The 23,881-nt window shown below is 35.0% G+C and overlaps 3 protein-coding genes across 3 annotated transcripts; 2 read left to right on the top strand and 1 right to left on the bottom strand.

Moving 5' to 3' along the window:
* Window positions 1-4,201: 4,201 nt before the first annotated feature.
* On the top strand, window positions 4,202-7,089 carry LOC114719192 (caltractin). The gene is made up of 7 exons (XM_028904651.1): window positions 4,202-4,326; window positions 5,047-5,167; window positions 5,256-5,292; window positions 5,376-5,403; window positions 5,504-5,656; window positions 5,739-5,841; window positions 6,853-7,089. Exons 1-7 carry the CDS (start codon window positions 4,324-4,326, stop codon window positions 6,915-6,917), a joined length of 510 nt encoding a protein of 169 aa, XP_028760484.1. The 5' UTR covers window positions 4,202-4,323; the 3' UTR covers window positions 6,918-7,089.
* A 4,506-nt stretch (window positions 7,090-11,595) lies between these two features.
* On the top strand, window positions 11,596-12,544 carry LOC114719198 (uncharacterized). The gene is made up of 2 exons (XM_028904655.1): window positions 11,596-12,185; window positions 12,271-12,544. The coding sequence occupies exons 1-2, from the start codon at window positions 11,688-11,690 to the stop codon at window positions 12,310-12,312; spliced, it is 540 nt and encodes a 179-aa protein (XP_028760488.1). The 5' UTR covers window positions 11,596-11,687; the 3' UTR covers window positions 12,313-12,544.
* Window positions 12,545-20,934: 8,390 nt separating this feature from the next.
* LOC114719186 (cyclin-dependent kinase inhibitor 7-like) lies at window positions 20,935-22,467 on the bottom strand. Its single transcript, XM_028904646.1, has 4 exons — window positions 22,049-22,467; window positions 21,811-21,860; window positions 21,470-21,616; window positions 20,935-21,335 (listed from the first exon to the last, which is right to left on the bottom strand). The coding sequence occupies exons 1-4, from the start codon at window positions 22,391-22,393 to the stop codon at window positions 21,266-21,268; spliced, it is 612 nt and encodes a 203-aa protein (XP_028760479.1). The 5' UTR covers window positions 22,394-22,467; the 3' UTR covers window positions 20,935-21,265.
* Between the last annotated feature and the right edge of the window lie 1,414 nt (window positions 22,468-23,881).

Raw genomic sequence — 23,881 nt, 5'->3', positions numbered from 1 at the left:
GATATGGTATGGTCAGGAGTCAGGACTCCGATCCGGAGAGAAAAAAGTAAGGAGATAATAATGACGGAGGAGAAAGTGGATGTGCTCATTAATTAGGATTTTAATAATTGAAGAGTAACCGGCAAACCCAAAAAAAAAAAATGATGTGATTCATCAGCCCACTAATGCAAACGACAACTATATAGTCCGAGGATGAACCTTGAAAAAAATTAACTACTAATTCAATTCCCAAATATAATGGTCGCAATAAATCAATATTTTAAGAAATCTCTCCCACACCCACAATTGACGCACATCCGTATAGAATGACGTATCTTCCCTATTGTTCTCGCAAACAATTGAAGTACTATTGAAGTTGAATTTGGTATGTGATTTTATTTTTATTGAATCGTGTTATTGCAACAGCATGGTTCCGTTGTTTCAAACTGAATGAAATATATTAATATTTAATTTGTAAAAATGAACATACAATGCTGTTTATAAGATTATACTAATAAATACTCATCTGGTTCTATTTACAGAGGAGAGGGAGAAAATTTTTAGTCCTATTTACATATCAGACTCGCATCATTAAAATATTTTATATAAATATATAATTTTATTTTTATTTATTATCATGTTGATTCTGTTCTTACGTGCTCTCTCTTATGCTTAATATAAGAGACGACCAACTAATTCACAAATACCAATCAAAACATTTAAAAATATTAAATTTGTCATAAAATTTAAGTAATTTCTAATATTACCATCATTTTTTTGGCCGGCCAATATTACCCTAATTAATTATGCTAAGTTTCAACATCTTGTTAATTCATACTTTCCTACTACCAATATTAAGTTTGGGCATGTATGAAAAAATATTTAATGTTTATCGAAACTGTTATAGGGTCTTATATATAAAACTTAAAAATTATTCTAGAAGGGATCTTATGATAAGAATAAGAGGTAGTATAATGTATATTAAATAAAGATAAAGTTAAAAATTTATTGAATTTTAAAACATAATTATTAATGAAATTTAAGATTTTTTTTGAAATTTGTGTGAAAAATGTTAAAAAGTAATTTATATAAATACGATGAGTGAAATTGTTTGCATAGCGATGAAATATGCACGTCTTAGGGTGTGTTTGGTAAGCATCCCAAACCATGGTTTGGGAAAAATGTTAGCCAAACACCCTTAAAAAAATCAAAACCATGGTTTTGAGAAAAGCAAAATTTTTTTACTTTTGGAGGAAAAGGGGGAGAGTGTGAGAGCCTATAGGATATGTATCTTGTTGTTTTTTTTATAAACATATTTTTTATAAATATATTTAATCTTATATCTTATAAATATATATAAATATTAATTATTTATTAATTATATTATCTTATATATTATTAATATATGTTAATAAAAAATATATTATTAACAATTTTATTCCTTCCAATTAAAATATATCATAAAATATATTTTTTTTATAATTATCATATTAATTTATGCCAATTTGTATATATAAAAAGTACTTCTAATAACAACTATCTAAACACTCACACTTCTCAAAATCACTTTTTCACAAAATCTATTCTTTTCAAAATCTATTTTTTTCAGAATCTATTTTCCAAAAGCTATTCTTCAAACCATGGTTTGGTTTCATCTAAACACACCCTTAATCTAATGAGGACCGAGTGTTTGGTATACAAGGCAAAAAGGAAAAGGAAAGGTGTGAGAAGAAAGCAATGTTTTCATAATTTGATGTGCTGGAAAGAAAAGCAAAGAAGGTAGAATTCCTGCTTAGTTTTTGAGGCTTTCATGGTTTCCGTAGTCGAAGGGATGGAATGCTGTTGAGTACTTTTGAATTTTGCTTATTGGAAAAAAACAAGAAAAGAAAGAAAAGAAACAGTCAAAAGTGCCTTTATTATCATATTACTTTCCGCTTCAAGGAGGTCGATTGGGAGGAGGGCAATTAATCTTTTTTACTTTTAATATATATATATATATATTCTCTTATCTTACTTCCAAATACCACTTAGTAAAGTATTTTGCTTTTATACCAACCGATACTATGTGCATTTATCCATGTTCATGTCCATTCAATTACAAATCTTCCCTCTCAACCAAACTGGGCCTCTTGTGCTGTGATAGTCTTCACGATCTAATATTATCTCCTGTTCTTAATATAAGATCTCATTTAATTTTTATTTTAGTTCTAAATATAAGATTTTAATTCACTTTATCTCTCATATTTATACTTTTTTTAAGGTAATCCTTTTAATGATGATAGTTCTAGTTAATAAACTTAATTAACAAGGATATTTTAAGAAAAATAATATCTATTTATTACAAATAACTAATTTAACTTATTTTTTAATCTTCTCAAATTAATCAACTAATTTTTATATTTAGAACCAGAGGTAATAGCTATTCTAGACAACTATATCCCTCCTCACAAACTGTTTGCCATGACCTTGTATTTCCGGAAAAAAAGAAAAAAGCAAGAGGCTTTTATGGTTTCCGTAGTCGAAGGGATGGAATGCCGGTGAGTACTTTTGAATTTTGCTTTGGAATTGGAAAAAACAAGAAAAGAAAGAAAAGAAAAAGTCAAAAGTGCCTTTATTATCATATTACTTTGTGATTCAAGGAGGTCGATTGGGAGGAGGGCAATTAATCTTTTTTATTTTTAATATATATATATATATATATATATATATATTCTCTTATCTTACTTCCAAATACCACTTAGTAAAGTATTTTCCTTCTATACCAACCGATACTATGTGCATCTATCCATGTTCATGTCCATTCAATGACAAATCTTCCCTCTCAACCAAACCGGGCCTCCTGTGCAGTGATAGCCTTCACATTCTAATATTACCTCCAGTTCTTAATATAAAATCTCATTTAATTTTTATTTTAATTCTAAATATAAGATTTTAATTCACTTTATCTCTTATGTTTATACTTTTTTTTCAAGGTAGTCCTTTTAATAATGATAGTTCTAGTCAATAAACTTTATTAACAATGATATTTTAAGAAAGACAATACCTATTTATTACAAATAACTAATTTAACTTATTTCTTTAATCTTCTCAAATTAATCAACTAACTCTTATATTTAGAACCAGAGGTAATAGTTATTAGTCTAGGGCGACTATATCCCTCCTCACAAATTGTTTGCCGTGACCTTGTATTTCCAAAAAAAAAAAAAAAAGCAAAAAGCACGTACCTTTTTTTTTTTTTTGACCAGACAAAAAGCATCATATCTACAATACACTTTCAAGAGTCAAGGGTTCTCTTCCTGATGTCATTTTCGTGCTACAACATGAAAGCCCAAGGGTGACGTAGGCCCATCAACAACCCATAGAACTCAACACCCCACCTCCATTCCGAATTATGGCCCAATACAATCCCACGCCATTCCAAAAACCCAAAAAAAGTAGGCATCTGCAATTTATTGGTATCATATTGGTGGATTCACCCTATTATAAGATTAGTAGCTCCGATCTTACGATACAAAATAAATACTACATTCGGTCTTTAATATAAAAACTAGTTAACTAATTTTAATAGATTAAAAAAATTAATTAAGTTAATTATTTATAATAAATATCTGTTATTTTTCTTAAAATATTTTTACTAATCAAGTGTGTTAATTAAAATTATTATTATTATAAAAAATATTTTGAAAAAAATAAATAAATATAAGAAAAAAAATGTATTGGGATCTTATATTTCAGAATAAAATAAAAGTCAAACAAACTCTTATATTAAGTACCGGAACTAGTATTTTATTTAGAAACAGTATCACATTTATCCATATAGTATTGTCATATGATGACCCTTATAGGTGTTGTCATCCACTTAATATTTCACTTCAGTATTACAGCTGATTATTCTGATATTCTCCGTATGAATATTTCTCCATTTACTCTTTCATCAATAAAATTTTTATTCATAACTCTATTCCATCAGCATACTATACCATTACATGATATTGATGCCAGAATTGGGATGTTTGTTCTTATTTAGTTTAAGGTCAATCAAATTATTCATAATTTAGGAACAAAATAATTTTTTTTAATATTTTTAATATCATATTCATTGATATATTAATGAAATTGTTATGCAAGGATAAAATATGTTGATTTCACCATAATTTCAATTGTATGAAATTTAACTAAGATGGAGACTAAAAAAATTGATTTTAAACGCGTCATTTTATAAAGGAAGGAGAAACGGAAACCGGCCTGTTTTGCTCTCCATTCTTCCCGAAGGATTAGCAGGCAAGTTTTCTCATCATCGCCCCCATCCTCCGAATCTGACACCGGTCAAATTGGTCCGTAATAATGGTAAGCTTCTCATCCCTCTCCTTCTCTGTCAAGCTGTTTGTTGGGCTCTTTGCCAGCACCGTGGCTGCCGATTCCTACCCTTTCCCTCTGAAATTCGGGGAATCTGTACCTTCGCCTGTTAATATTCTTACCTGATTCTCTTTGATACTTCTTTCCCGGGAAATTTGCCAATTTTCTTTTAATCGACTAACTATACTAACCCCTTCACGTTTGAGGCTGGGCTACTTATGTGTGTGAATTTTACGATTTAATGTTTCTCGAACAATGTCGTGTTTCCTGTGGTGGGTTATGCCCCCCCCCCCTCTTTTTCCTGCCTTAACCTCATTCTTTAGTTTTGAAAATGGACATTATGCTCAACAATTCTTAGTTGGACTGTTTAACTTGCTGCAACAATTGGTATGCTATGAATATAGATTCCAAGTTTACTGTACGTTTGTCTCACTCGAAATGGCACATTGCTATACTGGACCATCGATTGTCATATAAAAAGAAAAAAGGAAGAAGAAAAGTGGCGGGTTAAAATACGGTGGCATCTCTAACATCCCGTACGAATACTTGCAAATCTCTGCTTCTCTTATTTTAGCCACATAAATCTCTGCCTGTCTAGATAGCTGCGAGATTGGAGACTCTTCAAGCATGCACACATGAATGAATAGGAAGATGATTATCCTTGATCAATCAGCCATTGACTATTTTCTTGGTTTGCAATTTCCTTATCAGTCAACTCTATATAGTGGGGAGTTCGGAAGACAAAACAGAGGAAAAGGACGCCATGGATTGACTCAGCAGAAGAAGCAGGAGATTCAGGAAGCATTCGAATTATTTGACACTGACGGCTCAGGTTTTGGAAATTTTAATATCTTCATGTCTCAGTTATCTATGACATTTTCTTTTTCGTTGAATTGTTGACACTTTTTAATGTATTTTAGGCACTATCGATGCCAAGGAGCTAAATGTTGCCATGAGGTATGGTTTTCATGTCATGATTTTAAAGCTTTGTCATCTTAAATAAATATGTAATTTCTATGACGGACATCTTCTCCTGGCAGGGCCCTTGGCTTTGAGATGACAGATGAGGTATTTATCTGATTAATATCATCTGGGCTTTAGGGATTCAACTCTACTTGTTAAATTTTATGCTAGCATCTTTGACAGATGATCTGTTGTGTCATTCCAGCAAATTAATCAAATGATAGCAGATGTGGATAAGGATGGCAGTGGATCAATTGATTATAAAGAATTTGAGCATATGATGACTGCCAAAATAGGAGAAAGGGACACAAGGGACGAGCTCTTGAAAGCTTTTCAGATTATTGATGGGGATAAAAATGTGAAGTTCTTTCCAATCAAGAAAAATGTGAAGTTTGACTCTGTTATACATTCTCGATTCTCATTGTTTGGTATCAATGTAGGGAAAGATATCTGCAGCAGACATCAAACGCATTGCAGCAGAACTAGGCGAAAGTTTTTCTGACAGAGATATCCAGGAGATGATTGATGAAGCTGACCGAGATCGTAAGTTATATAAATAATCTCTTGTTTTTAATTTTGAAAGTTTACTAGAAAACTGATGATTGTCATCTATTGTACGGTTGTTTACTATGATGAAGCAAATTGTGATCGCATACTACTATATCAATTATATATAATATGCTGGCTGCACCTTCTAAGTTTAATCGAAATGTTGAGTCTCATCTGATTGCTCTTCGGTTCTTACCATGTCATGGTTTATGCCATGAAATGAATCTTACCGGAAAACGCCTCTATTGTCTTAAATAAATTTATTATGAAGTGTACCTTCTCGAGCATCTGTTACTTTCATACTCTTGCATCTGAGATGATGCTGACAGGGTGCTTCTCATGGTCGGGATAACGTAGTGCTAGAAATTTTGTTGGCTGTTTCTGCATCAAAGAACACCTACATGTTCATTTGTTTGTATTAGGGATGTATGGTCATAGTTGATTTGTCATTTTGATATTTTATATGCATAATATGAAGGAAACACTGTAATGGCAGATCACGGTCGAAATATCAAAATTATAGTAATATTATTCATAGTTATCATGCTTTCATCCTTGGATTTGTGAACTTCCTGCCTTTGTATTTCACTTCAAATGGAATTGTATCTGTTCTTTTGCTCTTTCCCATCAAAGTTGAGGATCGTTGATTTGAATCCCACTGGGTGTATACGTATGTGAGCTATGAAGTCGAAACAATAAAGGATCAAACATTGATCTTTCAGTGATTTATTGGTGCTAAAGTTGGAGTATATTCTTAAATGGTTGCCTGACTTATAATTAAAGGCTTGTTAATTAATTCTGATATTTATCTAGTTTCACTTTGTTGGATTTAAGATATTAGAATGTTGGTTTCCTTTGTCAGAATCGACATGATATTTTTTGGCATTTCAATTGTTCGGTTCGCTGAGGCCAGTAAACTTTATGCATTTAATTTGACGTCCCATTAGTTTTGATTTCTTACAGTATGGATGTTTTCATGATTTTGAATATCTTTTAACTATGCAGGTGATGGAGAAGTTAACGCAGATGAGTTCATCAAGATGATGAGGAAAACTAGCTACGGTTACTAGTTACATCTATGTGGAATGTTCTTTTACTTAGGTTTTGCTGTTGTATTGATGATTTTTTAGTTGTATGTGGAGGAAAACTAGCTACGGCTGTGACTTGAATACTTGATTTTCTGTATGTGACTGCTCTGTATTTGTATCTATTGTGAATCCGAGATAGTTTTTTCTGCTGTTACTGTGATATATTTCGGAGAAATTTGAACGAATTAAACTCAAGTTCAGTGGATGGTGCCTGATAAAAATATTTTTTTCAACAAAAAGTCTAATCATATCATGCTAAATTGTAATAAGCATATATTTCTTCATGAAAATTATGTACTTGCCTTTTTTTTTTTTTTTTTGTACAAAAATTTTAGGCAGGTTTGGACCCAACACAAGTTAAGAGGCGCTTGATTCAACTCTTCCAAGAGAAGAGCATCTCGGTGGTGTCATTGGGTACCTTGACTTTATGCTTGTGTTATTATTAAAGAATTTTGGGCCTGTGAATAATTAAGTTAATTATTTGGCCCCTATTTGCAATTCCCCCAACTTGATTTCGCAGCAGATTCAGAGGCATGCAATTAACAAACAGAAAGATAACATATTATAGTGAATGAATAATATGACCGCACTTCCAGCACATTGCTTGAAGCAGGGTATTGTTGTTGAGAAGATAAAATGGTTTACATATTGGAATGATAGATAGGTATTATATTTGATTCATCTCATCGCTAATTGAGGCGCTTTATTCTATCCATGCACTTTCATCCTCCGTGTATACGGATTTTGATATCCGTGAACACCGCTCCCTGATTCTCTACTTTCATTTTCTGGAAGCGTGGATAGATAATTCTGTAGTAATTAACACGCTGTGCCTCTTTCTCTTGGCTTTAATACCCTCTCCTCTTCCCCTTCCTTATCTCTTCTTCATCTCCCAAAGGGCAAAAGGGGCAGCCCAACGTACCTCTTCTCATATCACTAATGAGCCATCCTGTTTCTCCACCTCACCTCCCTCCCTCCTGCATCCGGATCATCATTTACAACAATACGTATTCTCCTTATGTTTATAAATGATACTCTATTATACTGTATATTAATATTGCTTACGCTATTTCATATATGGATAGATTACGTTCGCAATGTTTCTGCCCTATATTAATTTTTAAAAATGTCATTAGATTAACACCTTTCAAGATTGGTGAGTTCATACATTACTACTACTGCTACTTTCCATGTAGCTTTTTTTCCTAGTGAAATTAACTACTTCTGCATAGCACAAGATTTTGACTTTAACCAGTTAGCGTGATAATAAAAGATCTTGCACAATTTTACATTGAACTCCATTGGAAAAAAGATAAATCGAAACAATGAATTTCCTTTTTATTTAAGAACATAAAAGACTGTAAATCATAAAGTTAAATTTTATAATATCAACTATCAAGGTTCTTGTATTTTTTTTTCCCCCCTAATAACAGGTATTTTTTTATTAGAGGCAATTTTGTTTGAGATATTGTCGGACACTAAATATAAGCACTTCTCTTAATAGGTATTCGAACTTGGTTCGTCACGATGCAAAAAATTAACCTTCTTCCCTTAAAACTAGTCTCCGTTGGTTATCAAGGTCCTTTTTGAGGAGGCTGATGAGCTTAATGAAAGAAACGGACTCTGCTATTTTAGTTTATTCCTTTTTGTTTCAACTCCCACTAAACAAGATTTATTAGATTGGCATTTGTAAACTAACCAGGTTACTTTTTTTTTTTTTTTGGTCATTGACAACTGGATATTGAATTGTGGGCCTGGTTTCAGCCACTAGATTCTGTTCATCAATGGTTTTCCCTGCTAGCCTGACTGACCTGTACAATGAGGTATATACTGTATCTGACATCCCAATAAAGCGAAGCAAAATCTCCTCACCTATATCTACTACATCCCTTGTATTTGCAACGAGAGATCAGTTCATATAGTTTACATAAGCTCATGATCAACAAATGAACAATCAAACCAATCATACTTAAACCTGTCAGAGAATTTGATATGTCTTATGCTTGTCGGTCTCTCGATCATCAGGCCTTGGGAAAGGATCAATCAAATGAAGAAGAAATTAGCAGAGAACACAAAATAAACAACTGGGCTATTCCAATAAATTAGAATGTGAAGTAAACTTTGAGTTTGCCTATTTTTAATCCCTCTCTCTAGATATATTTACACCTCAGTGAGAGTACTGGCTAATAGAAAGAGAGAGGCTCAGCTCCATATAGTTTCATATATGGCTGTGAGATCATCCATCAATAGAAACTACATTCATTTGAATCATTTCCACAATTAAACTTCCCAGAAGGAGCTATTACACTTGGTATCAAGTCCAGTATTTGCATTTTATGACAGTAGATTACAGCTATATAGAACAGGAGGAGTTTTTACTATCTTAATTAAAAATCTACTCACTGCAGAAGAATTACTTGGTGGCTAGCTAGAGACTTCTTTCTTCCTTACTCTTGTCTCTTTGTTGTGATCTGACATTGAAGAACGAGCTTAAGATACAGAAAAATGAATAAGAAATAAGAGGGGATTTAAAGAAGAAGAGAGCCAATAGGAATCAAGTTGTTGCTAACAAGATGGGAGACCAAAATCAGGAAGCAGCCTTTGATATAGTGTTTGACTAGTCCATGTTCGACATTGCTTTCTTTTGTAGGTATCGGCCACGTGTCAACACCCCATTAGCTTCACCACGTGAGTGACAACCATGTCCAAGTCCATTGCCTTAAGTACTCTCTCACTCCCTCGTCCTTTCCTGCATCTTACCCCTTCCCTTCCTGTGCTGCCTGCAAACTAAACCAGTATGAGTTCATAAAAATTGACTGTTTATTATGTACTTAGAGAGAGATATGGAAAGAAAAAAGGGGGAAAAAGGGTACAATTATAAGATACGAAATCCATAAACAAACAAATTTTCTTATAACATATGATTGCATATGATTGAGTTTTATGTGTACTCCATCCCCTTCTCTAACCACTCCAAAACAATATTATAATATAGTTTTTGTATTATTCAGTCATTAATGTAAGGGTAAATGTTAATCATTTTAGGAAGATGATAATTTTGTTTTAAATAATGATAAAAATTACTGTTTCCATAACATAAATGACAAAACATTGCCCTCCTTCCCACTCTCTCCCACCGCATATATCCTCTGAGGTGCCAGCCACAGCCAGACAGGAATAGGTTGAATTTAGATATTAAATGTAAGTATGCAATTACTCTGTTGTCATAACACAATAAATGACAAACAATAATTAACTTTTTCTGTAAAACAAAACGACAAAAACATTTCCCCTCCCTCACTCTCTCTCACTCCATATATCCTCCAAGGTGACAGCCAGCTGAGGCCGGGAATAGGTTGAGTGAGTTAAAGTCAAGTGAATCACAGGCCAATTGTGAATAACTATGGCCAACAATATAAGTACTAAACAAAAGCAGAATTATAAAATCAAAAGCAAATTTGCATAATAAAGAGAGGCCACGTGATTGCTTCCAGAGGGAAGAGTGATTCAATCCTCATTATGGCCACTTAATGCTAATGCCACCCCATTTTCTGAAAACAAAAATAGCAAATTTTTATTGAGCCATCTTCTCCCAAATTGAACTGTTGTGGAGTTATATATATATATATAAAAAACTTGTTTTGATGATATGGGTTTTTTAAGTTTTGGACTCACGTGGTCAGATTGATCCGTCAGCATCGCCAGCTCATTTCACTTTTAGAGGGTCAAACTCAATGGCTTTTTGGTCAGTTACCAGTGCTGTGCTGTGCATGCATGCCAGACCCCTCTCTGTTACTCTGCTACCATTCTCCCTATGTCATTCTGCCTCTAATGCATTTAACACTCTCTTATACAAACCCCATTCAGTAATTATTTTTGCCTATCAAAATGACTGTATGCTAAATTAAAAAAACTAGATGTGAAAAAAATGAGTCTTTTAAAACTTTAGGTAAGTAATGTGCTTCCCTTATTAATGTGTCGCTGCTGTTGCATTCTGCACCACAAATGGCAACAGATAGCATCAACTTATTACTATCTTGAAACCCTGCTAGCTGGGCTCACAATTTTGACCATTTGATCTTTTAGACTGCGTAGACTGTAAACTTCTTTGGTCCACCACCCTACTGTTGGGGTTATCCACGTTTCACAGAAAACAACAAGGAAGAGGGAAATAAAAAATAAAATGAGGGGTAATGCATGTTTTGTTTGTATGCATGGGATGTTGAGATGACATAGTTAAAAGTGCAAATTCTTAGAATCTTCCCAAAACTCTTTTTTACCATGTAATAAACATGAAACATAAGGGATTGGCCTAAAAAGTAGAGCTTCTTTTTTTTTTTTTAATCAATACCATTAATTTTTTTTTTTTAAAGAGTTTCCTGGCAGTTTCATGGCTTCACTTTTTTACAGAGTAACTCAGGGACAGCAGTATAGTATATCCTCAACCTGAAGGTCTTGACCATTACTGAATGCCAAATTAACATGTCATGACAAAAAGTCATGTCATGGCATGCCATGCATGATTTTAATATTAATTTTAAAAGAAAGTTAAAAAAAAAAATCCGCATGCAGATCCCTTTTGCCATATAAATACAAACATCTACCGAGGGTGGGTTGTATAGTAACAGAAAGGAAGCTAGAGAGGGTCCTAGTAGAAATTATTAGCCTCTTTGTTTCTTTCTTCTTCCTCTTCTTCTTCTTTCTTATTCATATTGTTTTCTTCTTTTAATCCCCATGTTGTTCTGAAACCCCATGGCATGCTTAGAAATGTACAACTCAGAGCACAAGGGTCATCATCATCTTCATTGTCCTCCAATCAGCCCCAGGATCTCTTTCTCAAATGATTTTGTGGATTCCCAACATGCCTCCATTATTCATCAGGAAAGAAGCTCCAGGGATGCCCCTGTTTCCTCTGACTTTGAATTCTCTGTCTCAAGTTATTCCATGATGAGTGCCGATGAGCTTTTCTCCAAAGGTAGGATCTTGCCCTTTAAGGACACTCAGATGCAGAGGACCACCACCACTCTGAGGGAAGAGCTTCTCGTGGATGATGATGATGAATATGAACATTTCTCGCTAAGGCCTCCAAAGGGTCCTTCCACCAGCTGGAAGGGATTTCTGGGTCTCAGAAAAAGTCACATTGGATCCAAGAAAGCTGATAAGAGTGAAGGATCTATTGATAAAGAAGTTGATGGACCAAGAAGGTCTAGATTAGTTAATGAAGGAGCTCGTGTTACTGTGACTTCACAGGTTAAATACCAGAGTCTTTTTATGCTGTATCTCTTTCTAAATTTTCTGTATAATTTCTATATATTTATATATTTTCGTGTTTCAGGAAGGAGGATCTGGCTGCAGAGACGTGGAGATTGGGATATAGAGTGATTGGTGAAGATGTTAAATTTGTAGATGGTTGAATCGAATTTTTAAAGTTTCCTTTGTTTTTTAAGGAGTGACAGTATCGGATGATGAGGGTCTGTTTTTTCTTCCTTTGTCTGCTCTAGCAGCTTGGGGTTATTTAAGGTAGTGGGTTTGGGTTAGGACTGATCATTTTGCTTTTTCCAATTTGATTTATCCTCCTTCTCCTCTGATCTCTATTTATTTTCTCCGAGTTAGGACTTGTCTGTTTCTTGTACAAATTATTTGCAATTGACGAGCTTCACTTTAGCTTTTCTTTTTATCTTTTTTGGCAATTACTTTAGTGAAGCGTTTCCGGTGTTCAGAATTTTTCCCCCAACACTGAAAAAACGGAGTCTCTACTAGAGAGAAACAGAATTGGGTAAAAGGTAATTGTGATCTAAAACGTTTATATATGGATGAAAAATATTGCCTGCAATCCTACATCAGATCTACTTGACAGTCCTAAAATCCTAATGAAGAAGGCTTTATCTTATACTAATTTTCAGTCTTTTTTTGTCCGCTCGTGGTGCTATCAATTCTTCAAACTAGAGTTTAAATTAATTGGAGTGCTCATATTGTGCAAAATACTTGGTCATTGTGATTATATCACTTTATACAGTAGGGGTCATTTTAATTTATATGACGTACGCCTACCTCTTGTGACAGAATATTGGGCAGAAACTCCCATGCTAAATTGTCATGAAAAATATTTTTCAAACTATGGTTTTGAATGTTTGCCCAAACTTCAAATCATTTCCTAAAATCTGTGAACTTTTTCAATTGGATCACAACTTGCCTCTCTCCTTTCAAAATGAAAGCATGAATAGTTTAACATAAACGCTACTCTGGTCTTTGTGGGAGACTGGGAGTATTCTGCGCATTTATGAGTGTTTGATCACTAGCAGCACATCACCCCATATCCAGATTTGCAGGGAGATTTGATGTTTTCAATGGTAATAAACAGACCAAAATATTGTACACATCAGATGTATTTACATCACAAAGCTAAGGTTTTAACAAGCAGCATTCTGATTTGTAATTCAAACCCTATTGATAAGCATCAAAACCATTACAGGCTCCTTTTCCTTTCAGCTCTTCCAGCTTTGTCTATCTTCTACACTCCAAGTACCATACGGTTTGCGATGCACCAGTTTCATAGCTAATGATAAGCTGTTTTGGTCTTAAAAGTTCAAGTTGATGCTCAAAGGCTCGTAGCGTTTTGTCCCGTTTGGCAAAATCGATGTGTAACTTGGCAAGCTATATTATATAGCATTAACAAACGGTTCCCAAGATAAATCCAATGAGCAGCTTCTTGTTCAAGCCCTGGATGAGATTGCCAGCATATATAGGCTTTCCATTAATTATGATGCTGACCTTTTCACATCTTTTAATTTAAGCATTGGCTTCCAATACTTCTGAATGAACTTCCTCACTATCATGTTCAGATTGTTTAGCAGATTGCATAACCTTCAAAGCCAATCTTAAAACATCAGTCTTTTCTTCTATGGGACAGCAGCTGCAGCACTGGTTTTCTCTCTGATCTGTAAAAGATTCTTGTTCTTCTTGTTTTGTTGCTGTTGTTGTTGTTGTTGTTTTTTTTTTTTTAAATTATGGCATATCTAAGCTATTAGAAGCTACAGCATGATGAGTATGCGCATTTTCTCCAGCTGAGAAGATCAAGGAGCAGAACAAATAGAATGTCAGCACTTAACCACCAGCATTGTTGCTATATGAACTCCTAAACTTCCTTTTTAGATGCCAATGGTAGCTCTTCCTCAAATCACTTGAATAATATGGAAACACTCAAGGCATAACAGCATACGAATTTGTTTATCGTCAAGAAACCCCGTCAGTCGTAGTCCTCAACTAATGGCACCTAAGAGTCTAAGGCATGCCATGTGATTATTGGTCAAGGGAGAAGATGTACATCCCACTCATTCACCTTTTCATACTTCAACAATCTCTGAAGCACTAAAGGCTCACTGTCATTTGCAATTGATCAGTCTGATTGCATAGCAGTACCACCAAATTACCTTCACATTTCTTGCACTGGGGCAGCTTCTTGTTCCTCTTGCTGTGACATTGGTCAACCTTACCAAATCAAAAACTCATGGATAACCTCCCCTTGCAACGAGTCCTTGGTAAATTTTGCTCAAATATGCCTTCAAGCTATGACTAAAATTGGGAGAACAAGAAAGAATATCAACGGTAAAATGGCGATGCATAGCACTATAATTCTGTTGGAACACATTCACACCTTTTTGGGCAGACAAAAAGGTCTTGTAAATGACATTCCCTCCCCTATTTTGTTACTCATAATGATACAATGATGTTCCCAAAATAATGGGATCCTTGTCAGGAATTCCTTCCTCAATGATTGATCCGAAGGCCATTCCAGGAAACCAACCGATGATACATCTTCTCTATCTAGGTCTAAAAGCTAAAAGTTGTAGCCTGTGAGCTTGGCTTGCACTGAATTTGTTTCTCATTGGTATATTTTACACCGATATGAAGCAAAAATAAGCATGAAAAAGAGTTAGGGATAAGCATTTCCTTATTTCCATGAATATAACCTCTTGTTACCACTAAAATATATAACCCCCACACACCAAAAGAACATCTAAGAAAATATGCTCCAGATTAAGTAATTGGAAGAACATAGTATCTCCCTCCTGCAATTCATGCACAACAGAAACTCTCTCCAACGAACGCTTGATCAAAGTAACTTTTTGAAAAAAATTTTATCCTGTCTGTTAGTATGCTTAACATCCAGTAACAGCTAGCAACATTTTATCTGACTAATGACTTTCACAAAACCAGGGAATTCAGGGTTCTAAATTTGATCCAACAACCCCTCTGCTCAGATCATATCAAAGCAGATACTAAAGACATTAAAGAATGACTCCACTTGATTCATGTGGTTATTCTTGCTAAGAATTTCAGGTGTGATCAATCAAAAGATTAATGACACAATGCCGAAACTTTCTTTCTTCCCTCATTTAGGTCAACAACAAAACAAAGAGACATTCATTTCGTCAAGAACAGAGTTCAGCTTACACCCATTTTGCCACCAGCCAAGTCACCACAAACAATAGCAAAATAATGACCAACAACAACAGAAAAATCTAACCAAAGGAGTCTACCCTCCAACCTGGGCACCGCATCCACAAGGGCCAAACAGTCAGATTCTACTTGAGAACATAAACATGTACAGCCAAAACCACTTTTGCTTGAGCCAATGTCATATGAGCCATGAACATGAAACTTAATTTCTTAAGCTGACTCTTACTTTCTTAGTTATAGCATCCAAATGCTTTGGTTTCTTCCTTGAGCTTAAAAAGCTGGTGTTTATTATCCACCTTCTTGTTTTGTTTGTGCTGCAAAAAATGTGACGTTACTGGCATACAACTGCTCCACACGGATTTGGAAAATTAAGATCTAAAAAGAAAGTGCCAATTACAGAGAGAATCCTGTAAATTCTGTGTTCCCCAACTAACAAAAAATATGAATCAATGGAGGAAAATGACAAAATATTAACCGTGCTAGGAATCTTGAAGTGATGAGGATGAATACACAGAGAGAGACCATGGTTACTTAAAAGGAGCCTCGGGTTTCCCTCCCCCCCCCCCCGGGCCAAAAAAAAAACTTAGGCTTGAAAATGAATAAAAGTGCAATTTTAACCTTAATCTTATTTATAAGATGCAATCAAATCCCCACTTTTTAAATGGTACAATTTTATCCATAATTCTTATGTTTTTGTACAATTTTAATTTACTCATGGTATTTTTATTTTGGTAAAATCTCATCCATTGCCAAACATATGCGCATGATTGCACCCAAAAAAAAAAAAATCATAGGAGTAAAATTGCCTGTTTGAAACTCCTATGATTGGCTTCTTTGATATCATAATCACTTGCCCATATTATGATTAATATCCCCAAAATTTCTTGTGCGGCTAATTAATTTATGTCATACGCATGATTGAAGTCAATCATGGCTACTTGCCGGCTGTGGTGTTCAATCTCAGGCCGATGAATTGATGTCTGGATTTGCCATGGAACGGTACGGTAAGATCTAGTGTAACCCAATTGGATATTTTTGTATGATAAAATGGAAACAGATAAGCACCGTCAAAATTGTACGGCAGGCCCCAGAATCCAAAAGAAAATGGTTTCTGATTAATCATCTGATGCTGATCTGAGTCTTCTGCATCAAATGGTGCGGCAGGAGGGAAAATAATCCATAGTTTTATATCTGTCCATATTCTAAAATATATATCCCCAGAAAGAAAGACAGCAGGGTCAAGAAGGGATGAGATGGAATTATGAAGAAATTTGAGAAAGAAAAGTAAAAAGGAGGCAAGTGGAAATTTTGATAAACAAAGCATTTGTCAACCGCTGTTCATAATTGATCTAACCCATTTTCAAACGACGCCGTTTATGAATGGACTGTGGGAAGCGCACGTCCATTCTTAATGTCTCGTCGAAATGACATAACACCAGAGGTCTGTTCACGTAACTAGCTCTCAGCTGTTCAAACAACACCAAATCATAATTACTTGACCCCTCTAAAAAGCAATTATTCTGGCTATCCGAAATATTGGCTCCTTTATAGGAAAACCCCATATATCTTTCCGTTTCCAAGTCGGAAATTGATTTATCCATTCGCAGGGGAAAACAACGATGACCGGCCTCACGGTTCAAAGAAGACAAATACCATTTAATTAATTCAGAAAAAAAATATGTAGCCATATAATTTCAGAACTGTCTTTATTCCTAAACTGCAAATTCTAAAATATGGGATAGAATTAACCATTATAAAGTCTATATAGTACTTTGGGCCACATTAAATTAATGTTATATTTGTGAGCAGGAGGTACGTACTAACTACCAAGTTCAGAGATGTTTGTTTAGTATAACATTTTCTGAAAAGAAAAAGAAAGCATGTGATCAAAAATGGCAGCACTTAATTCCTCTCTAAAAAGGTGTATCACTTCAAGCTAATATTATCTTCCCCACAAAATCAAAGTGGCACCGATCTGTCATTAATGATACAGAGTATATTAGTTGAAGTTTGATTTGCTTTTTTATTTTCTTCACTTATATGGCATGGTGGACGCACTTGTACGTGGGTTTTGGTTTTAGGTACGATTACCATTTTTAACATTTGCTTTTACTGTTCTGGTCCTACCACCACCCCATTCTTCTCTTCAGTTTCGACTTTCAATCTCATTCGTACTTATTATTATTCATTAAATTAAACCAAATCTATATAGGATCCTATGTTTTCTACTTGTTTTTTATTATCCCCTCCCCCAATAGTATAATTAATTAATTTCATTATGCCCATTTTGGTCACCCCATTTTGATCACTACATCATGATAATTGGTTTGGGGGGCTGAAATGTTCAAATTGAAAATTAAGCACTGCCTGTGCGTGCATGCGAATCTCGGTTATTTTATATGGATAGATGTGTACGTGTTGCAGCCTTTGGTAGAGAAACGCCACAAAATTTTTTTCCCTAGTCTAATATTCCCTCTCTGAAATTTGGCATCATTCACCTGTGATGTGCCACGGAAAAAGATGTTCATATCGGTGTATATACTATTTTCGGTCCTTAATATAAGAGCTCGTTGACTTTTATTTTGATTCTAAATATAAGATTCCAATCCACTTTACTTATGATATATTTATTCTTTTTTCTTCAAAGTAGTTCTTGTAATAATGATAATTCTAATCAATACACTTGATTAATAAGCACATTTTAAGAAATACAACATTTATTCTCGTTTCTTTAATTCATTCTCATATTTTTAAGCTTGAGCATAAAACACGACGAACAAGACAAGCGAATAACGAGTCACACACGCTCTTGATTATATATTATCCATTGATTAAAGCCTGCCATGAATAATAAAATGTAAGCTCACTTTTGTGAGATACATGAACAAAATTCTTATTCTTATTTAAGTTTAAAAAAAGGTTATTATTAATTGAACCAAATAAAAAAAAAATGCTTGTGTTGGCCGCTACATTATTTCTCCATCACACATGTTTAAACATCCTTACATTATTACTGTCCTATTACTTTTCCATTTAACTAGTGTCTTCCATGTTCTATAAGTTGAGGGATGGGTCATATAATTGATTATGGTTTAATTATGAGTAGTATGATTTATTAATCAAGCACAAAATTTTGATACATAAGAGCAGTTCCACACAATTTGAAAATTTCTGCAAGTTTAGTTTTTGTTTTTCTGGAAAAAACAAAGACTGTTAACAGTTATGGGAGTAAAAATTTTGCTGTCCTTGGGCAAAGGATATTGGATTAGGTTTAAATGAATGCTGCAAAACCCGTCTCACATGGATGCTAAGCTCACATCAGCTTCTTCACCCATCTAACCCGAGTCCGTGGCTTGCACGCTATGGTACTCCACCGACCCCTCCGATGGTACATGAGAGCTTCTTTTCTTTAAAAAGAAGAAGCATAATTTAAATATTTCAAAATTAAAAAGGTCGAGAATACTATTTTTTAACATAAATATAAATATGTCAAAAAAAAATTTAAAAAAACCACAGCTGCTCTTTTTTCTTTTTTTTTTAATCGAGCATAAATAATCTTCTATTGAATACTAAATGTGACCGACACTTCCTCGTCCTCCGTCATTATACCTCTCATCCAAATTTCACAATCGACGTATACCCAGATCATCATAAAAGTTCGGAAGAAAAGGAACAGATTTTCTACAGTTAAAACTTGAAATAAGGAAAAGTCATTTCAGAATTTAAGGGCCTGTTTGGTTTGAGGGGAGGGAAGGGGAGGGAGGGGTAGGGAGGGGGAGGGGAGGTTTCATCCTTACCTTGTTTGGTTTGATTAAAAAGGAGGGGAGGGGAGGGTATTTAATGATCCCTTGTTTGGTTCAAGGAGGGGAGGGGATGGGAGGGATAGTAATAATCAATTTACCATTTTATCCTTACATATTAGTTTATGTTTTTTATTGATATATTATATAAATTAATTTACATCTTAATTTAAATTATATAATTTAATAAAAATTCAGTCTTATCATATTAATATGTGTATTAAAAAATTGGTATAGTAATTTTTTATTCTAATTAATATAATAATATATTTAAAATAATTAAATTAACAAATTTTATATACTCTAAGAAAAATGAAATTTATTTTCTTTAGGCTATCTTTTTTTCCAGCTTTAAAATATATTTAATAAATAATATATTTAAAAAACAATTAATTTTATAATATTATAATTTTTATTTAAATAATTTTTTATTTTTAAATAATTTTTATAATATATTTTTAATTATAATAATGTATATATTTTTTATTTTTTTTACTTAGGATAATATATTTTTATTTGAAATAAATATTATAATAATATATTTTATGGGTAGAAGTGGAATATTAAAAAAACCATAAGGGTATAATGGTCCAAAATTTTGGCTCCCCTTCAAAAACCCCCAATTTGGAGGGGAGCCAAAATGGGGGGAGGGAGGGGAGGGGAGGGGACATTTTAGCTCCTCTCCCCTCCAAAATTTTCAACCAAATGAGGGGAGGGGCTCATTTTCCCTCCCCTCCCCTCCCCTCCAACCAAACACACCCTAACGCTATGTTTGGTACGGGGTTTTCGGAAGGGAGGGGAGGGAAGTTGCTCCCCTCCCCTTGTTTGGCTGGTATAATTTTTTACAAGGGAAGGGGAGCTCCTCCCCTCCCCTCGTTTGGTTAAGATGTTTTTTAAAGAGGGGAGGGGTTTTTCTCCCCTCCCCTTCCCTTCTAGCCTCCCCTCCAAAAGTGGGGTTTTTTGGAGGGGAGACGAGAGATGATATTTTAATTCCTTATATGCCCTTTTGATTTGTTAACTTCTAATCAGTCATAAACATTTCTACATAAGAGAGTTTTTTCGAGCATCTAATAAGAGGTTATTAAGATAATTATCTCCAAAATTAATAAGCATTTGTAAACTTTTTTCTCTTCTTCTAATTCTAAGAGGCCGTTGGTATTTTCTTTCACCTTCAAGGTCTTTTCTCTTATTGAAATCTATCACTTGTGAGTTTTTGTCTTGATATTCTATAAGTGTGTGACTGTATCTTGTAAATCAAAATTAGTGAATTGTATTATATATATAGTTATATCTTAACAAAATAAAAAGTGAGAAAATTAATTTAAATTTTATGAGGCTAAAGTAGTCAATTTTTTATTAGAACAAAATAAGGTATTATTAAAATTGCTTCCTCCCTTCCCCTCCAATCAATCCAAACAGGAGATCATTGAAATCCCTCCCCTCCCCTCCCCTCCCCCTCCCTCCCCTTCCCTTTGTAGTTACCCTCCCCTTTCCTCCCCTCCCCTTCCTTTGATTAAAATCCCTCCCCTCCCCTTCCCTCCGTCGAGCCAAACATAGCGTAAAGGGAAGAGAAGGACATGGATGAGAAAGGCAATTAACGTCATGCAATAATAACCAATGCCCCCAAAAAAAAAAAAAAGAAGGGAAAGCAGAAGAAATAAAAGAAGATACAGACACTGGCGCTGCCTGTACCCAGGCACAGTCCAGGTAGAAGTAAAACTCAAAAGGACCCTGCAAAATAACAACAGAGAAACAAACGCGAAATTTCGGGTGCCACTAAATTTACGTTATTTGAGCCGTTTGTTCAACAACTTAGTAATTAACATACATATTTATCCACTGGCTTCTCGGTAGGATTAACCCGTACAAAGAACAAACGCTGCTAATTTCTCCCTTTCGTGAACGATAAAGAATGCTATACATCATACAAAAGACTCCTGCATAAAGAGAATGCAAGAGAATTGAATTACCTTAGCTAAACCCACCGATAATCCCAATGACCGGAACGCATGTTCAGGTCGTTTTCTTCTTTAATTCTTGAAGCAGATTGGCTTGGGAGGAAAGGGGGGTTCATGGCTTTATTTGAACCCACTCGTAACGTCCTTCCAACGGCACGTCCTTCACGATGTCGTAACTATATCTGCAGATAATTACCCGCAGCGCTTGGTTACCCAGAAATTGGAAGGTGGTATCAGAAAATAGGCGATACATGCCAATTTTCACATCAAAAGGAGTTGGATATAATTCGGTAGGCCTTAATTAAGATTTGCTTACTTCTCTGCGAAGCGTTTCTGAATGTCACTCTCCGCAGCAGCAAAGAATTCTTCGAGCTCTTGCTCCGTCGGCATCTTTTGCACTGTTGATATACAACGACTGTTGGCCTCCGTTGGTCTCGCTTCTTCTGAATTTGGCCTCATCTCTCTACAGCGCGACAAGGGCCAACACAGTTCAGAATTTAAGAAAGTATCCGCAAGAGAGCAAGAGTTTGTGTGCTTTTGAATTACTTGGGATTTTAAAGGGAAGAAATTATGACGGATCATTTATTTCATACTTTTTTCGAACTCAAATGCTGATTCCGTTTTTTGAAAATTTGAAAAGAGAGGGGGAGTTATAACCTTTCGTCACCGCAGTTACACGTCGATGTTTCAACTTGCGCGCTATCTACCTGTAAGCATGTTCAACACAAAGCCTTAAATTCAGTGGGGAAAAAAAATAAGAATATAAAACACGATGACGAGGAATATTCAAAGAGATCAAACTTAACCAAAGCTCTCCGAGAGACAATTAATATATTTGATTTCAGGTTCCGCGATGTATACGAATTTTTTACGAAATTTGTGAACACAATTATACCTCCAGATCTACGAATTCGATTCTCTCTTCATCAAGTCCGATGGATCCATTGCTGGAACAACATGAGGAGGGGAGTTCATCGGAGGGAGGACTAGAGCATCGTTCCTGCGCCTCCGGTCGAATGACATCAGGCCGCCTTATTCCCTTAATCTGAACGAGAGATGAAGATGCTGAGAATTTGAGTTCTTCGTTGTTGATCCTCCGTCTCTTGGGTTTTCTTTCGGCTGAAGCTGCTGCAGCAGCTCCTCCCATGGCCAACGCTGCTCGAGCTCTTGTCGTGACGCCAACCTGAGCCATTTCCATTACTGCAACAACCTCTGCAATTCTTCTGCACTTGCTCACCATCTCTCCCTTCAAGATTCAGGTGCAGTGCGCTCTTCTGATTTTGTCACTGTAAGAAGAGAGAGAGAGAGGAGGCGTATATTTGTGGGCGCGTGTAAGTGGCACGAAGAAATTGTGATCATGACGAAACATTTCAACGGTTGAGATAGGGTAATAGTGGTGTGGCTGGTGAGGGGTAGTGGTCCTGGATCCGTTAACAGTGACGGGGGAATCTGAAAACGGGCAAATTGACGGCGCCGTTATGCAGATCGGGTAATTGAGAGCTGCGCCGAACCGTAGACCAATGGACGATTGCCACATGTGCAAACAAACGGTTTAGTGACTCGGGCGCTTACGGGAGAAATTTCAAACGGAAAACGATTTGCGAAGGGATTACACCACAAGTGACGCTGATTAATAGAAGCGGAATCGAAAGAATCCTATTTTAGGGATTGGAATTCCGTTCGGGAAAGAACTGGTCTTCCGTAAACCAACTGCGTAATTACTAATATACCCTTCATCAAAGCCCCATATCACCTTGCTACATGATTGCCACGAAGCCCACGAGTGTTTGGCGTTTCATCATCATCAGTCAGTCATCACTTCACCCCCGGAGACTTTTTCCATCCTCCCAACTATATTCAACGGATTTCGTCGAATTCTTTTCCTACAATCTTAAATTATAATTTTGAAAAATAAAATTATTTGTGAATTAAAATACGTGTGCGTGTGTGTGTTTCCCTTGCATGGTGCTTGCAATTGATACTTTTATTAGTTGAAAAACTTAAAGAGGTTTGAATTTAGAAAGGATGAAATGGAATATTATGAAAAGAATTAAGCTAAGTATAGGGGTAGGAGAGGGAACATGATCATTGAAAATGGGGTCATAACGACTTAACTGTTAGGTAAGTGGAGGAAATAAATGTAGAAAACAAAGTTACACGAATCTGACATATTTTTATATATATAAGATTACACGTGGGGTTTGGGATTAATCCATACATAGACAATATACGGACCCCTTCCATTAAAGTCACGGTTTGTTTCTCAGTTATGTTATGAACACCCCCCACGTACTTTCTTTACACGTTTCATGCAAGCTCGCTCAAATAATACTGAAGCTGCGGTTAATTTTTTTTCCTGATTGGGAAGAGACTGTAATAATTTTATTACCTTTATATATAGCACAATTGATGTGTTGTTTTAATTTTCCACATAGATTTTAATGATAATTTAGTGTCATCTGTATATTTGTGGTTAATGTATTCCCTAAAAGCTTTCACGTGAACCTTGTTTTAGTTGTTTAATGCTGCATTCCATTGTTTGTATTCTCTTGTGTGGACAAGCACAGATTACCATGTTGTGCATGCAACCTTCAATGCGAGATTTGTTTTGCATGTTATTAATTGAGCGAGACAAGATACCTTATTATCATTTAATCAGTATTAAAAGCATCCGAATCTATCAACAAATATTATATCCATCTAGTTGGTTAAAATGAGAGAAGCCATC

Source organism: Neltuma alba, unplaced genomic scaffold, assembly GCF_004799145.2.
Source record: "Neltuma alba isolate B1F8T4 unplaced genomic scaffold, ASM479914v2 tig00011897_pilon, whole genome shotgun sequence".
NCBI classification, from domain to species: domain Eukaryota; kingdom Viridiplantae; phylum Streptophyta; class Magnoliopsida; order Fabales; family Fabaceae; genus Neltuma; species Neltuma alba.
This window is presented reverse-complemented; position numbering and strand designations above follow the sequence as displayed.

Coding starts and splice junctions, on each gene's coding strand:
- LOC114719192 (XM_028904651.1), top strand. Junction 5,293..5,375: donor GAGCTAAATGTTGCCATGAG/GTATGGTTTTCA, acceptor TTCTCCTGGCAG/GGCCCTTGGCTTTGAGATGA. Junction 5,657..5,738: donor TTATTGATGGGGATAAAAAT/GTGAAGTTCTTT, acceptor GTATCAATGTAG/GGAAAGATATCTGCAGCAGA.
- LOC114719198 (XM_028904655.1), top strand. CDS start 11,688: ATGGCATGCTTAGAAATGTACAACTCAGAGCACAAGGGTCATCATCAT. Junction 12,186..12,270: donor GTGTTACTGTGACTTCACAG/GTTAAATACCAG, acceptor TTCGTGTTTCAG/GAAGGAGGATCTGGCTGCAG.
- LOC114719186 (XM_028904646.1), bottom strand. CDS start 22,393: ATGGTGAGCAAGTGCAGAAGAATTGCAGAGGTTGTTGCAGTAATGGAA. Junction 21,861..22,048: donor TCGAATTCGTAGATCTGGAG/GTATAATTGTGT, acceptor ACATGCTTACAG/GTAGATAGCGCGCAAGTTGA. Junction 21,336..21,469: donor CAGAAACGCTTCGCAGAGAA/GTAAGCAAATCT, acceptor AATTATCTGCAG/ATATAGTTACGACATCGTGA.